Here is a 16,753-nt window from a genome sequence, read left to right as displayed (position 1 = left end):
ACCCTGCATGTTTTCATAAAACAATCCTCAGATATAACTTATATCTGTAATATCGGTTCAGAGCTCGAATAGGTTTTTAACACATAAGAGCTCATCAGTTTTTTCCACATCGTGTTGTGCTGCTGACAAAGTCGTACACTGTGTTGACATAATTCTTAATATGATGCAATTCTGCAATAGAACATGTGTTCTGTTTTTCTCTATTAGAAATTGCAGTGCATATATTGGCCCAAAATGAATTGTTGTGAACTCACTCACAGTTTCCCAAGTGATATAACAGTCGTTATATGCTCCACCCCTGCAGTCACCAGCAGTTTGACTCAGTCAAAGTTGAAATAAACATATGTAAGGAAATTAACATTGCTCACGTCTCCACTTTGCTGTTGAAGAAGTCTGTGTAAGCCAATAGCATACAACTAATTATAACAGCTAAAGACGTAAATGGTAATTGTAAGGGGTATGGCTTGGGCCAGTAGTAGTAGTTTGTATGATTTTTATAAAATAATCTGCTGTGCACAGTTGCAAATTAAAATGTTTAATTTGACAGGTCAAATCAACGTTTACAAAGAAACACAACAGTAAGAATTATTTAAAAATACATTCTTTTCCTATGACGCAGAGAAATCAACTCTGTTTCTGGGTAGAGATTATCTACCCGGGGAGGAAAAGCTAAACATGGCACTTCTGAAGGTGAGGATTTGTTTTGGCTAAGTATAAGCGTGAGTAGCATAATCACTACCATCTGGCATCAGAAGACTTGCCAAAGAGCAGCAGTTCAAGTCATCGCATGAAAGAAGTCGGTCTGCTATCAATCAATTATTTAGCCTGGCTGCAAAGGATGTTATAAAAACTGAAATGGCCCTTGATAGGAAAAAGGTTCCTACCACTGCCTTAAAGAGACCATTGATAAAATCCACATTATAAAGATACGATATGAAAATTTATGTTTTTGCTTGTTAGAAATCTTGTCATGTGTTGATTTCACTTCTTAAAGGGGTACATGTAAGTTTTTGGATTTGCATCTAAAGGGCTGAATTTATTTTTCCCCCATATATTTTACTATGGATGCACAAGGTTTTGCTTGTGTAAGTGTAGCAACACAATTGGCTTGATATGTTTCTCGTTTGGCTGTTACAAAGTGGTTGGAATGGTTCGGGGGAGGGTCAGGATATGTGTCATTCAACTGCCATATTTAATGTTACTAACACTTCTATCCAGGTTTCATTACTTGTCTTTATGTGTTCTAATACCATGTCTGGCTTTGCTATCACCTCTTGATGTATAGAGTGATTTTGTAAAATAGAACGGGATGGGGCTAGCTGGGAATATCTTGCGGCAACATAATACACAAAAGGTCTTTCGACATAGCATCAAACATTTCTTCAAATCCGGTTGATAATTGCAGTTCATTTTCTACTGTTTTAAACCAAAATACTTACATATAGCACCTTTAATTATAATCTCGATTGTGTGTTATGTAAGTGAGATATGAGAGTAATAACTTCATTTTTAATAAAGAAGATTCTTGGTTTCATTGACCAGCTCAGATGTTATGAGAGATGTCATTCAGAGTCCTTCACTTCAGGCGACGGGGCTGAAGCTTTTTTCAGAGTCGGCCATGAAAGCCTCGATCTCCTCCACAGTGCGAGGGACGCAGGTCAGCAGCTCCATACCAGTTGCTGTCACTGCGATGTCATCCTCAATGCGAACCTGCACACAGTAGTGACACAGAAGTTAGTTAAACATGTTAGAATTACACAACCAAATAAAACTGTGGTGGCAGACTGACCCCTCCAAAGCCTCTGAAGCGAGCCAGCACTTGGTTGTTGATGAAGCAGCTCTGGGTAGCGTTGGCCAGGGCCTGGTCCAGCAGGTGGTTGATGAAGTATATGCCGGGCTCCACGGTGAGGACCATCCTCTCCTGCACCAGACGGCCCATTCGAAGACTCCTCAGTCCAGGCTCATCGATGCGCTCAACCCCCTGAGGAGCAGAACAATTTGTGACACCCAAGCTAGATAGATATAAGAAATACCTGACTGTTAAACAGTATTGAGCCTAGTATTTATACAACTGTATTTGCATTCTGGATGGATTGAGGAGCACAGGCACAGTTCCAGGAAACCTGTGAGTTTTAGCTTAGACTTTCGGATCATTGCTTCAAACCCTTATATCGAGATAAAGAGAAGAAGCAAATACTAGTTCATACTGGGATTTGAGGTTAATTATGTGAGTCTATTGTTTGTCATGCATCTGCAGAAGATCCACTTTTTCTGCAACGCATCGTCTCACAAGGTACTTCATCAGGTGGTCAATCAGCAGATCCACTGGAGCTACTGTGGGTGAACTGTCTACTTGACATGAGAGAATAAAACCTGACACATCTGTGTTCAGACTTCCCCTGTCCCTCAACCTGTATCAGTTGCTACAGCTTGGCCTTTCTGTTCCTCTCTCACTTCTGCATCGAGAACTATTTTATTGATGACACATGAATAAAAGGAGAAACAGGAGTGTGTTTTTTCTTGTGTCCACTGGATGGTTGTTATGTCTGGCAATGTCAAGTATCTTCCGTCCTCACCACAGGGTAGCCTCCAACGTCGTGCACATCAATGCCCAGCAGGTGTCCCAGTCCGTGAGGCATGAAGACGGAGCCTAGGAAGACCTTCATCATGTCCTCCACACTGCCATTCAGGATGCCAATCTTCACCAGCTCCTCCAGGTGAACCCGGTCAGCCAGACGGTGCATGTCAGTCCACTTTACACCTTCAACACAAATAGCTTGGTTAATAAAGAACATAAATGTGTTTAATCATAAAGTACGCGAGTTGATATTTTGAGCCCAAAAGTTTTCAAAATAGCTATGAATCTAAATAGTTACTAAATACTTGGTAGATGCAAATAACTTAGTAAAGTTATTACTAAGTTAAGCTGTACTGAAAACTACTGAGTAATTAATCAAGTCAAGTACCACCACAGTGGTTATTATATGACCAACAAAAAAAAGATGAAATTCATCAGTAGCATTTGCAGTTAACCCAGTTAGTAATGTGTTTAACTGAAAACAGATGATAACCTGGTCTGATGGCAGCCATGACGGCTTTGGAGGCCTTGAGGACGGCCTCGTAGATAGCCCTCTGGTCTGGAGTGAACCTGCCGTTGGCTGGGAAGGAGCAAGTGATGTCTGATGAGTAGCAGTAGTACTCTCCACCCATGTCGAACAAACTGCAGGGGACAAATTATCAGATAAATTATATTTGATATATATATCAAATGTATTTTCAAAGTACTTTTGGTTTGTGTCTAAAAGTTTTTTTAGTATGTTTAAAGTTGAACTAATATCCACAGACTACCACAACACTGACGATTACAACTCTAGCACAACAGTAACAATGCCAGAGTACTAAAGACTTTCTTTCATGCTAATCAGGTCCGCAGTTAGGAAATATAATACCTACTCCCTCTTTTAATCCAGCATCTTAAGAGCAAAGATAAAAGATGTTTCCTAAAGACCAACATTCTGCTGGTGGTGTCCACCTCTGCCCCTGCTATCATGCTGGCTGCATTATGAATTATGATCTCCCCGCTCACGATGCCTTGCCCCAGTACGCACTGGCATGGCTCCCACCATTCGGGCCATGTGCCCCCAATTTTGCATGTTTTTTCCATGGCAGAAAATCAGCAGGGAGCGGATGATGATGCTAGCTGGGTAGAGGTGACAGCTTTGAACACCCCCTTCCCAGTCTGGAGGGTGAAAGCTATCCATGGCAAGAGTCCTCTGACTCAGCTCCCTCCAATGCTGGCTCCTCTCCCAGATATTCCCTCTTTTCACTGGAAGAGATGGAGTGTGAATGGGGCTGTTGTTCCCCTGCCACTCCTGCCTACCAGTAACCTGCCAGCCTTTAGGGCACTGCTGGGCTAAACTGACAGTGGTCAGCAGGACAGTGTCTGATCCTGGAAAGCTCTAGGCACCAGTCACCCACAATGTCCCTATCACCAGGGTGCAAGTTGACACGGAGCATTGTTTTCCTTCTGTTCCTTTCCTGGAGCCCCGCCTGACGGCCCTTCAGCTCCCTGGGTTGACCTTTTTGGCAGATGTCGACCTAGTCTTCCATCTCCCAGTGTTCAAGTCATCACCTTAGCAACTGCTCGACCAGTGTGCTGCTCAAATAGAAATGGCTCGCCTCACTGGAGGGTCCACCAGCGAGCAAATAGAAGCTGAATGCCATTCTTGCCCAGATGTTGTGGGCCAGGTTCAGAGAAAATAAAGGGTTGTCTTTTTTGTGGGCAGATATCAGATTACTCAGGTATTACGTACGGTAGATGTGGACCTGATTATGGCTTGAAAACCCAATAGTGACAGCTCTTAGATGGGTTCATAGAATCTTGGGTTACTTTATGTAACCAATGATCTACAAACTGATGAAAGTAAAAGAAAAATCAGGAAGCTACTCACCACATGTCTCCATCCATGATTAACTTGTCATTGGGAGCCCCAGCATGGCCGTAGTGGAGAACGGAGGAGTTATGGCCCCTGGGGTTGAACACACAATGCTTGAATTAAAAAGACATAGGTTACATATAACCACATATGAATAACATCTACACTACATGGTGGTAATTGTGTTGAATGTGAAATTGTTTTCATAGAAGCTGGAAATTATTTGAATGGTGTATTTCAGGACAGCATCCTCCTTCAAGCTTTTAATTTGCACAGGGAAGTAGTTTGCATACTCGACCACTAATCTCTTTGAGATGCTCATTACACATGGCCTTAAATACAAAAGGTCAGAGCGTGATTAGCAACGTCTCAAAATTCTTCATCCATAGTGATGCTGCTCGCTGGCAATAACCAAACAACAGAGAGATAAGGGATGTGTTGTTTTAACAAACAGACATTTTTTCTGGTCGGCAGGGTTACACACTGCTGCTTCCTCTGCATCCTAAACCTCTGGTTGTGTTCAAGGCTTTGTAAGTGCCATACAGAATGTGATACTGTCAACATCTAACCTTAATTCCACCTGTTATTCCAGTGCAGACTAAAGTAGGTCAGACATAAAGTTGGTAAAAAGCACATACGTTCCACAGATACAGGTGTAGGAGGTGTGACGCATCCCTCCTTTAGTGTAGCAGTAGTGCTGGAACAGGCTGAAAAAAAAAAAAGACAGCTTTACATTTTCAGCCGCTGTTAAATAATCCATTCTGCACTCATTTTAAATCATCACACGGTCAAGCACATCAAATACAATTATTCTTTTATTGTAACACAATTTTTAACATCACATAAACTAAGTTCTTAATCAAGATGGATCATCAAATTGATTTTGTTCCAGCACATTGCACTTCTGTCCGTCCCGGGAGAGGGATCCCTCACATGTGGCTCTCTCTGAGGCTTCTACGTTCTGTTTACCCTGTTAAAAGGGTTTTTTAGTAGTTTTTCCTCACTCTTGTTGAGGGTTAAGGGCAGAGGATGTCACACCTTGTTAAAGCCCTATGAGACAAATTGTGATTTGTGAATATGGGCATTACAAATACAATTTGATTGATTGATTGATTGATATATAAGAGCCCTGAAATTATATTCTATGCTCAATGAGTCTTTGTTTTTGTTATATACCTATAGCCCATATTAAAGCACAATGGACACCTGACAAGGCTGTTAGATGGCTGTGTAACAGAAACGCCAGAGAAACTCTGCCTGTAAAAACAACTATAGAGTGTTGGACTGTGATAAAATGCCACTTACCTCTCCATTTCATATTCTTTCTGTCCAGGTTTCACATTCTTCATGATCTACAGTGAAAACATGTTGATATATGTGGTTACCGAACTACTGGATAAATTATTTACTGAAATAAGTGCCCCTGTGTGGACCTGGCGGTACAGTGGCTCAAAATGCAAAACCTTCTGTAAAACAGTTTGCAATGTTGATTACTTGCTGTTCACTTGAACTTTATATAGAAATGGTATTTGCATTAATGCAGTCTAAGTAGGTGAAGTTTTGTTATAACCTAATTCGTTTTCTGGTATCTTTCTCTCCTTGTTTATTTGATGCTGTTGCACTTTCTGTGTCATCTCCAGTTTTAAAACAACATTAACAAATGTGGATTAATCCTCAAACATAGTCTGCAGCATTTATGCAAAGTGGGTATAAAGAGTTCAAATGTCACTGAGGGGGCCTGCGAGCAGATGCTGATTAGAGAGAACACATCACGTCATATCTGAAAACCTACCAAAATTAGAGACTTTGGGGACTTAAGGGTAAAAACATACAACATAAAAACATCTGATCACACTGGTGATCAGTAAAAATTAGCGAAATAACAGAGGGAAACAATACTGAGTGATTTCAGAGACATAACACTGTGAGGTGAACTGCTGCTCCACCCCTGAAGGTTATTCATGGTAATAAAGTTAAATCCTGTGCACAGGAAAAATAAAGCTTTAATGTTACAGCTTATTGGTCAAAGGCTATCTGTGTTAACCGCTGGGCTCTAAGCTACAGGATGAAGTTAAAATCAATAGCATTTAAACAGTTCACAGCCTCAGAGGATCCTGACGCTTTAAACTCAATGAGCCGCTTGATACACTTTGATACTTTAGGTTTTTAATTTGAAGCTCTGAACTTTACATTTCTTTGTTTTCATCTTTTTATTGTTTTAAAATTAAAATATACTAATGTTGGTGTCCTGTCTAACAAAAAAGGATCTCACCATTTTGTGGGCTTCACTGGAAATCCTGTTGGTGTAGCGCAGGACCTCCAGCTCCATATCATTCTTAATGAGACGGCTGCAGAAACAGATGGAAACATGAAGTCAGAATTCATTCAACTCTCACGTTAAGCTCAAGGAATGCAGTATCTGTAGTGTGATGGCTGAAGATCCTCCATCCATTGTCTAGACCACTTATCCTGTAAGGGTCACAGGGAGGCTGGAGCCAATCCCAGCTGACATTTGGCGACAGGCGGGGTACACCCTGGAGAGGTCGCCAGCCCATCACAGGGCTGACACACAGAGCCAATCAAAGATCCACACTCACATTCACACCTCTGGGCAAAAATAATGAATTGGACATGGCTGAAGACATTTTTGAAATTCCTGTAATGCCCACTGTTAATAAAGTAGCTTTGAAATATTTTTCAGTCTGTCCTGAGCTGAGATTTCTATCCAGTTGATAGACAGTCTCATGATCTACATTTACAATTCTAGAGATGCACTCAAAGAAATGCTTATTATTACAAATGAACACATATAAATATTTATAAATGAAATATGTAAGTGAATTAAAGACCATTTCAGCTGTGTATGCATATATATTTGCCTTCAACGTATTTCCATTGCATTACCATGGAGCTAAGTCTTGACCCCATGCTGTGATCTTGACCTTTGATGAAAATCAATAGTACAGGTCCCTAAACAAGTTTAATGGTGTAGAACTATATATAAAACTGTACCAGCTTTGATTTAAATCTTGGCTCTAAGATCATTTGGCTGATTTATTTGGGTTGGAAAAACAGTAGCTGCACCTTAAATGACTAGAAATTAAGAACAAACTAAAGAGTATTAAGGATTTCTACAACAATAGAAGCAAGTAAATAACACAAGGCAGCGGTAACCAATAGTAACACTAATGAAAGTGCAAGAAAAAATAGCCCATCAAAAAAAAAAGAGAACCATGGGAGCTGTGGAGAGAAGAGGGGGCGAAGGGGTTCAATCAAGTCCTTCTCCTCAGGAGGTGTGCCTGAACAGCATTACTCCTCATTTCAGAAAATGTCAATTCATCTGGAGGCTGCAAACTCTAATGCCAAGGACGACCAGGCAAGCACGAAGTCCATTACAGCTGTGTAGACCGACCTCTGACTCTTAGAGGGGAAAAAAGCCCCTGTTTCTGATTACACACACACACACACACGCGCGCGCGCACACACACACACACACACACACGATAACCTGACTGGGCAGCTGTAATTAAAGAGGTTTGTGTATTCAATCTGAATCTGACTGAAAAATGTGACTTGGTCAATAAAATTATAAAACAAATTCTAATTACTTACCATTCCACAATGACTGGGTGTAAGAGAGTGTTGTTCACTTGGAACCTGATTTAAAAAAATGTAACAAGAAAGAGTACAATTATAGATATTTAATGCAATCTGATGCTAATGGTTATTTTACTTTGATAATAAGAACAGAGACTTTTCAAAGCAGTGAAGGTCAGAGTGTAGAGGGGATAAAATAATGAAATATATTCAGTCAAAAGACAAAAGAAGAAAAACTAGTGCGAAGGACAACAGTATCATTACATGAATTGATAACTCACAAACAAAGGCAGGACTCTGTGCCTAATTAAATACAGTGTGTTCAGAAATAGGTTAATCTGCAGCAGCCAGTGTGCATAAGAGTCTTCTGTATCCTTCCCCCCCCATAGTAAAAGAAAGTACAATGATGTTCATGCAAATTGATGCCAAATAATCATACCCACTAATTCCTTCAAAGGAGGCTTCACGGCAGGTGCTCCCACTATCTGTATTCTGTCCTCGCTGCATGGAAAGAAAAACAAACAAAATCACCACCAACTGCATTTAAACACAGAAACAGAGCATGAGGCTGGTTTATATTCATGATGATGATATATTCTGTTTTGGAAAGAGAAGTTCGCATGAATTATCACACTGCATCTTTAGCAGCTGATCAATAGCAGATATTTTTGTCACTATCAAACAGTAAACTAACAAACTGGAATGATTCTGTTTATTTTTGATATGATGAATAATTAAGCTGGCTGTTAAAATAAAGTACAATGAGATGGGGTGAAGCACATTAAACTAAAGCTTTTACGGGCTTCCATTCCTAAAGACGATTATTTAAAATACTCACACACCTCACTCGATTAGTCGATCTTGGGATCAGTCATCTGATTTCTACTAAATGTATCTAACTTTCCTTTCCTTCCCAAAATCCTGGAAGGAGCTGTAGCGGCCCAACTCCATCAGCTCCAGACATGAGCTCTATTAACCCTTTCAATCCACCTTCAGAACACACTACAGCACAAAGGGCCCTCATCTTCAATGACTTCCTCATCGCTGCAGATTCTGGTCACATTAGAACCCTCTCCACTCCACACACAGTCTCCTGCAGCAGTCTTCTCAACTGTGTATCCAGATATCTTGCTCTCATTGGTGCTGCCTTCTACTTGTTTTACTCTGAACTCTCCAACAGAAAACAGTTTGTTACCATTGTAACAAATCTTCAGTCCACAATGGCGTACCCCAGGTCTGTGTGCTTGGACTCTTCACCATCTGCATGCTCCCCCTTGGTCAGATTATCCACTACCATGGTCTAAACTTCCACTTCTATACTGATGACACACAGCTTTATTTCAACACCTAACGCAATTAAGTCCCGCATCCTTTACAAAACCCTCCTCCTCACCAATAAATTCCTCCATGCCCTGAGTCCCCAGTGCCTGTCTGACCTCTTCCAATGTTATATACTCCATCCTGAAACCTATTGTCCTCAGGTTTGGGTCTACTCACCACACCCCATACTAGCTTCTATTGTGATAGGATACTCAGTGAGGCAGCCCCCAACCTCTGAAACTCTCTCCCAGAAGAGATCAGCAAAGCCCTCATGAAGGGTTTTGACCTCAAATTTTCATTATCCACAACGAGCATTGCTATGATTATTTTCTGTCCTGGATTTGGTTCAGTTTTACTCTCGTTTTCCTAACTCTGTGAATCGCCCTTGGAGACCTTGAAAGGTGCTATATATATATATATATCAAAGTTATTACTTATATTATATCACTACCTTCAATCAGGTAGGAATAAGTGATACATACCAGTGTTAGGAGCACTGCTGGTGTCAGCTTGGACAGGACATCAACAATCTGAAGGGAAGCAGGGAAGAAGTGATTAGTAGACCGAGACCCACAATAGAGCAGCAGAAACAACACACATCATCCCTCTTCTACTCTCAGGCAGCAGAATAAAGGTCACTCTGGCAGGAGCCATTGTGGCAAGGTGGTCTCTCTGGTTCTCTGCAGCACGCTGACTCCTCTGCTAAAAGCCTAAATGTCAAGATTCCTAACAAAAGACACCGTGGTGATCCTGGAAGATAGTTTTTATATATTAAAGGGATAGTTCACCCAAAATTAAAATGCACTCATTATCTACTCACCACTATGCCGATGGAGGGGTGGGTGAAGTGTTTGAGTCCACAAAACATTTTTGGAGTCTCACAGGTAAACAGTGTTGCAGCCAAATCCAATACAATTGAAGTAAATGGCGATTACTTCTTCAAAATTCAGAAATCAGCGAGTTACTGCACGAGTTCTCATCGTTTCAGGTTGAATTATAATGTCTGGGCTTACGAACACTTGGATGACAGCACAGGAGCAGAATGGAGGCGTTTTGATTTTTTTCTGTTGTTTTTTTACGTTGGTAAATGTGGTCGCCATTTACTTCAATTGAACTGGATTTGGTTGCAACGCTGTTTACCCCTGAAACTCCAAAAGTGTTTTGTGGACTCTTGCACTTCACCCACCCTTCCATCGGAATAGTGGTGATTAGATAATGACTGAATTTAATTTTTTCTGTGAACTATCCCTTTAAAACTGGCTTCTTAAAACAATAAAAGCAAAGCACCTAAATCACCTCAAATCTACATTGCCGTTTCATTTATTGACATTAGAACACGTGTCGTGATTGAAATGATTCAAATAGTGGTCATTTTAATATCTAAAGTTTTGCTGTGATTCTGTGAGTCAGTGATTAGCTAATACAACAACTTTAAAAGATAAAAAAAGATTCCTTAACCACTATATTGACTATTGACTGAAAGTATGAAAAACAATTAGAGACTTTTAGCAGAGATTTAGTAGAGCTTTAGCCTTTAAGAGTTTTAAATGTATTCTATGCCCAAATAAGATTCACTCATATTTGGAGGAGTTGAATTAAACACACTTGTAAGTCAAGTAAAACCAGAATGTGGAGCTTTCTATGCAGAGTAATGAGGTTTTCTTAAAATATAATGAAACCAAAATCAATGCAAACACTTCAATTAAAGATATTTGAGATCATACGCGACTTGCTGAACAAAGTTTTTCCTGAAAATGTTGTCACAGAGATACAGGATCTGTTACCTCCATCTAATACCTCAGGTAGGTGGAGAAATTTAAAAATATGAATGGATGAGTCATCAAAAGGTCACAGTGTAAATATAGAAATGAAATGTGATCATAAGTGATTAGTGTGCCAGTAGAAGCTGTGATATTATAATCTGCATATATAGTTTTGATTTGTTAACATGCATGTTTCCACAATAGCTCCAGAGCTGTCAAGCCTCCAATATGGCTCCCCTGGGAATCTGCTGTCAACACTTCTATACATGACTGTTTCCCAAACTCTTAGTCTGGACAGAAGTGAGTTATTTTTTTTTGACTACGTTAATAAACAATTCCCCAGATAATTTAGCCTGAGCTGTGCCCACTGATGAATTGTTCCAACAAATTAATTTTCAGTATGGTGGTGCACGTGCTTTGGATGAGCTCAGCTACTCACACTTTCACTGATGCTATGAATTGTCCCCCAGAGCTTTTACATCACAATGTCCAAAACATCTAATCAAATGCAAACAGGCCTCTATCTATACATTTGAATCTTCACATCACTTTAATCCCTTTGAATAACAGGTTTAGTTGAGCAAATATAAATGATGCCGGTCCAGTGTTTTTGCTGCCACTGGTCTTTTTCTTTGACAAGAGGAGAAGAGAAGACGACTTTCACCTTTAAAACAGTCTGTGAAGTCAATGATGTCATTTCCTGTAACTTCATAGCTCGGTGACTTTGCATCAAGGTTCAGTTACTGCACATGAAAAAGGTCACACACCCACAAAGAGACGCACACAAACACTGACAGACTTACATCAGGGGCGTATTGCACCTCATCAACAGCGTACTTCTCCTTGAAGTGCTCTTTAGTAAAGATCCTGTCAACAGATGCAAAACATACAAGTTGAAAAGAGGAGTTGAATAAATTATGTTTATGTTACAGTTTAGGGAATATTGACAGAATGTATGTGCTTAGGAGAAAACAGGGCTGGGCCATATGGCCAAAAATTATATCAAGATAAAAATGTACATGTGTGGATATTGATAATTATCACAATAAATGTCACAAAATTATATTTTATTAGTTTAAAGACTAATTTAAGGTTTTGGTTTTAATCTTCTTTTTAATGACAAATAGAAAAATGTTTCACAAATCTGAGGTAGATCATTTATGTGTCATACATCCTCACTGAGGTTACACGATGCATTGGCAATATATCGATATGACAATTAAATTGCAATAGATATTGTTATTGTTTTTTGCCCAGCCCTAGGAGGAAAAAACAAAGGGAGAAAGTAAAACTAATGATGAACTCAGTACATGAAAGTGCTGATCAAGTAACTCCTGATTGAAAGGGGCTTTTTATACAGACAACAAGAATATGAGGTTTATACATGAAGGATAAGCAAACATGTGACACGGTCGAGAGTCTGCAGGTTATTTCCACATCTTTGTGTCCTGTGTTTTTATTGCTCAAGATTCACACAAACGCTAGGAGGTCTGGAACAAAATGTATGTATTTATCTAAAACCTGAATTCACAAATTATTCTAATGTAACTTGATCTTGTTGCTAAATTTTATATGAAATTGAATTATTCTTGTTAATCAACAATTTAATGTCATTTTTTAATAGAACTTTGGGCATTTTGCAAGACGATGAAACCGAATCAAGCAATAAGTAAATCTAAAAGTAAATATCACTTAGTTGATTTGAGCCCTGTGTCCAGTGTGTGTGCTAAAAAGTGCAGTTAGTGTAGTCAAATATATCACTACGGTGATTTGGGTCAAGACAAAGTCATTAAAATGATTTTGGCTTCATTTTAGATGAACTACAAACAAACTTAATCTAACTGTGGAGCAAATGACTTTATTAACCCTGTCGAGCTCCCAGCTCTGCAGTCGCTGGTGATGATTGTTGGCCATGTACACAGCTCTGTGAGGATTGGTGGGACTCACTCTCCCATCCAGGTGGCATAGCTGTCCGGCAGTTTGGGAACGAAAAGGATGGATTTCCCAGAGTCTACATCAATGGCTCCGTAACAGTCAGGCTCAGTTACTCCAAAGGCCCAGTGGAAGAAGGACTCCTGCAGAAGGGGAACCATCAGTTGGGAATGTAATAGTCAGCTGAAGGAAAGCAGGGTGTCAGCTTATTCTGGTCAGGAAACAACTGCTTCCTCTGTTGGGGGGCTGGCTAACACTTTTGACACAGTGAAGAAATTAGAGCTTTCCCTTAGTACTGGCTGACAATGAAACAGTGCAGATGGCTACTTTATTATATTCATTTTTTGTTACTGATAAAGTTATTTTGATCATATAGGTGCATTTTACAACCACTAGTCTCCAGGCAGACTTGGGCACAAGATCGGTAGATACTGCTTTAGCTGCGCATGTTAGAGTGACAAGCATACAGGCAGATACACCTCCCCTCACTGTGCATCAATTGTGGATGATAGAGTACTGTGTTCATGTTCAAAAAGGCAAACCCCCACCCCAGGACAACCACCACCATAGAAACACATGAAGAATTTAACAGACAGGGTACACCCTTATAAGACAGGCTACTTCAGAAAACACAGGAAAGTGAAGATATCACAATAAGCATTAAAGAACAAATGTACACATAAACTCCAGGACAGGCAGATGGGAAATGAATTCACTTATTCAGTGGCTTGGGACCAACATGGTTCATGGATGGAATATTAATTACAAGACCTTGCCCCCACACCTCAGCCTTAGTCTACAATATTGTCAACAATCAAAGACAACCTACCTGTCTGAAAAGGACGTCTGTGTCAGTGCAGTACCTCTGTGTCTGCTCTCCCCCCTGCAGCACCACCACTGACTTTGGAACCACTCCGTCTTTAGCTCTCAGCCCTTTGCACAGTCCTCGTCGGTTCTCTGCAAAAAGGGCAGCAGACACCCTCAGGGTGTCATTACCCAGCCAGAAGACAGGTCTGAGAGGACAGGGAGACAGGGGATTGGGTGGCAGAGTCATTAGAGAGACCAGGCTTTGGGTCTAGATTAGGATTTATGCCATAGATTATTTATTATTTATGTGAGACTGCATGTCAAATGTGAAGTAGACTAAAAAGACAGAGAAATGGAAAACTGGATAGTTATAACAAGGGGACTGTTTCACTTTAAAGCAAGTTCATGTGATGGCCACTGCGAGTATTAGCTGAACGCAAAAGTGACATTTCTTGATTTACCCCCCCCCCCCCCCTCTGCTGTAATCTTTCATTGCTGTAAAAAATATCATTGAAGAACTGACATCTTGGTTATTTAGCTTTTCCACATTAGAAAATAAAGCAGGAGCTAAATCCAATCATGATGGAGAAAAACTTTCTCAGGGTTTGGTGAGGGAAAAAAGGTTTAACCTTGTTTGATTGTAAATAATTTTATTCGATTGATTCAAATGATGTGGACAGTCAGAAACTCTGACCCCAACAAAGAGATTTAGAGATAAACAGCCAAAGGTTATTATATGTCATATACAACCTACAAATCTGTGCCCTCTTTTCCAACTTCACTGTAGTAAATACTTTCTCTCTCTACTCAATAAAAATCCTCTTCATCAAAATCATAGGGGCTGCAGTGATAATTGGCATTGTATTACTAGTTCCATCTGGAGGAAATCCTCAGGATTGGGTCAGTAGGTTGCAGACTGACTTCAGACATGGATACAGAACCACCAGCAGCCTTGTGACTGAGAGCTGTTGGTTATAAATTTTAGTCTCTAATTGTGCTTTTATTGATAAGATAACAAAAGACATCATATCTGATCCACCGTATCAAAGGTTAATCCATAACCTCACAGTATTGCATGGCTCATGAGTTTCTGTATCATTCACTGTTGGCTGAGTTTACAAGTGTAACTGTGAGGATTAGCCACAGTGAGGAGGTGTGTCAGTGAGGTCTCTATAAAACTAGGTTAATGTTTGTCTCTGGTGTTGTTCTGGATTACATAACGCTGTGATTTGTGGCCCTTTGCGCTCCAATCTCTGCAACCTGAGAAAAGCACATATCTGACAGAGGTCGTCTTATGTCTGCTGATAGTTTTTATCATTAATCACGTCAGAATATTATTTTTATTTAATTTAACCTAAAGATCAGTCTCCGTTGTGTCGTGATGGCAAGAACATAAATGTTGTTCTGATGAGACTCTAAATACATAACACATAATTACACTTTTGAAAGTGAAGGCATGGGCATTATAACCAGTGTCTAACAACAAATACATACATAAATATCTAATTAATTAGAAATAAATAAGACATATCACAGTGGTCCGGGGGTCTAATATAGATATTGATATTCTCCATAATTACATTCTTTAAATATCACATTTCCTGACGCGTGTCTCTGAAAGCAGCTTCGGGTTCATACACCAGTTTAAAAATAGAAACCTGAGGTAAACAAAATGTTTGAGCAATCAAACATTTAACTGAGAGCTGCTTCTGGTCTTTGGTTCAACAAAGTACAAGTTCAGCACATCACGGACAAAGTGAACTTGTCAATATGCTGCTGTCAGTTTCACGGTCCATGGGTCTGACAGCTGTGTTATTACCAGGCGAGTTTAAATCAGTAAATTAGATAGATTTTTAAAGTATCTATTATCGATCTATCTGTCGATCTGTCAGTCACATGTAAATGTGGATGTGGTCTGACAGCGGAAATGTTAAACGACTCGAATCTGACTTTAACAACTACATCATATGTTCCAGTTGAATTGAGTGGAGTCGGAGGAGTGAACTCACGGTGGAGCAGCAGCCATGTTGATTCCGGGTCCGGACTGTCACGTGACGACAGAACTCGCGTGGGTTTTGTTCTCCTGTGACGCCGATCAGCTGACGGGGCGTCGTGCTGCGTTTAAGCAACATGGGAAATATCACCTTCAAACGAGAAGTAGTACTGTAAACTGACCATAGACTGTATATAAAGAAACTGAGTCGTGAGGCTTCTCTAGGATTGTTTTCGCAACGGCTTTGGACATTTGCAAAGCAACAAAGTCGGGTGGCTGGGGACACACACTAACATCACATTTCTGATTGTTCTGCAGAGAAACCTTTCAGTAATGATGAGAAGGTTGCTATTTTATCAGTACCAGGACACACACACACACACACACACACACACACACACACACACACACACACACACACACACACACACACACACACACACAAACACACACACACACACACACACACACACACACACACACACACACACAAACACACACATTAAGATAATGGTATAGATTATTGAATCCATTAGATAATGGGGAAATTACAAATAAATATGATGTTACTCACTTATTCACAGGAAGGAGAGTGACCCTGGATCAGTAGGAAGAGGAACATTAAATGTCCCCACTTGTGTGAAGATGGAGACAAAAGTTATATATATTTTTCAGCATATGGATGAAAAACAGACATGTTAATGCAGGAGTGGGTTGAGTGTCAATTAATATTTTTGATATGCTGATCCATTTCAATGTCTTTTCTCCACTGGAGTCCTTTAGAGTCATACACAGCAAATAATTGGGCTGAAGTCAGTCATGAAAACATCTATAATTACTCTATGATGTCAGAGACGCAGGTCAGCAGCTTTCTGTTCCTCTCTCACTTCTGCACCAAGGACTAT

At 40.1% G+C, this 16,753-nt stretch overlaps 1 protein-coding gene across 1 annotated transcript; it reads right to left on the bottom strand.

The window, feature by feature from the left end:
- Positions 1-519: 519 nt before the first annotated feature.
- Positions 520-15,985, bottom strand: pepd (peptidase D). Its single transcript, XM_034580465.1, has 15 exons — positions 15,865-15,985; positions 13,878-14,061; positions 13,064-13,191; positions 11,920-11,983; positions 9,836-9,883; positions 8,473-8,534; positions 8,049-8,093; positions 6,709-6,784; positions 5,742-5,788; positions 5,075-5,143; positions 4,452-4,529; positions 3,072-3,220; positions 2,577-2,761; positions 1,790-1,981; positions 520-1,710 (listed from the first exon to the last, which is right to left on the bottom strand). The coding sequence occupies exons 1-15, from the start codon at positions 15,879-15,881 to the stop codon at positions 1,582-1,584; spliced, it is 1,473 nt and encodes a 490-aa protein (XP_034436356.1). The 5' UTR covers positions 15,882-15,985; the 3' UTR covers positions 520-1,581.
- Between the last annotated feature and the right edge of the window lie 768 nt (positions 15,986-16,753).

This window comes from Hippoglossus hippoglossus, chromosome 3, assembly GCF_009819705.1.
Source record: "Hippoglossus hippoglossus isolate fHipHip1 chromosome 3, fHipHip1.pri, whole genome shotgun sequence".
NCBI lineage: Eukaryota > Metazoa > Chordata > Actinopteri > Pleuronectiformes > Pleuronectidae > Hippoglossus > Hippoglossus hippoglossus.
The sequence above is the reverse complement of the archived record's forward strand: the minus strand, read 5'-3'. Positions and strand labels throughout refer to the sequence as shown.

What these genes read in the sequence shown, in the direction of transcription:
- pepd (XM_034580465.1), bottom strand. An exon ending in CAGACGTCCTTTTCAGACAG is followed by an intron (nt 13,192 to 13,877) that starts GTAGGTTGTCTT and finishes CCCCTTCTGCAG; the next exon opens with GAGTCCTTCTTCCACTGGGC. An exon ending in CACCCAGTCATTGTGGAATG is followed by an intron (nt 6,785 to 8,048) that starts GTAAGTAATTAG and finishes CTGTTTCTGCAG; the next exon opens with CCGTCTCATTAAGAATGATA.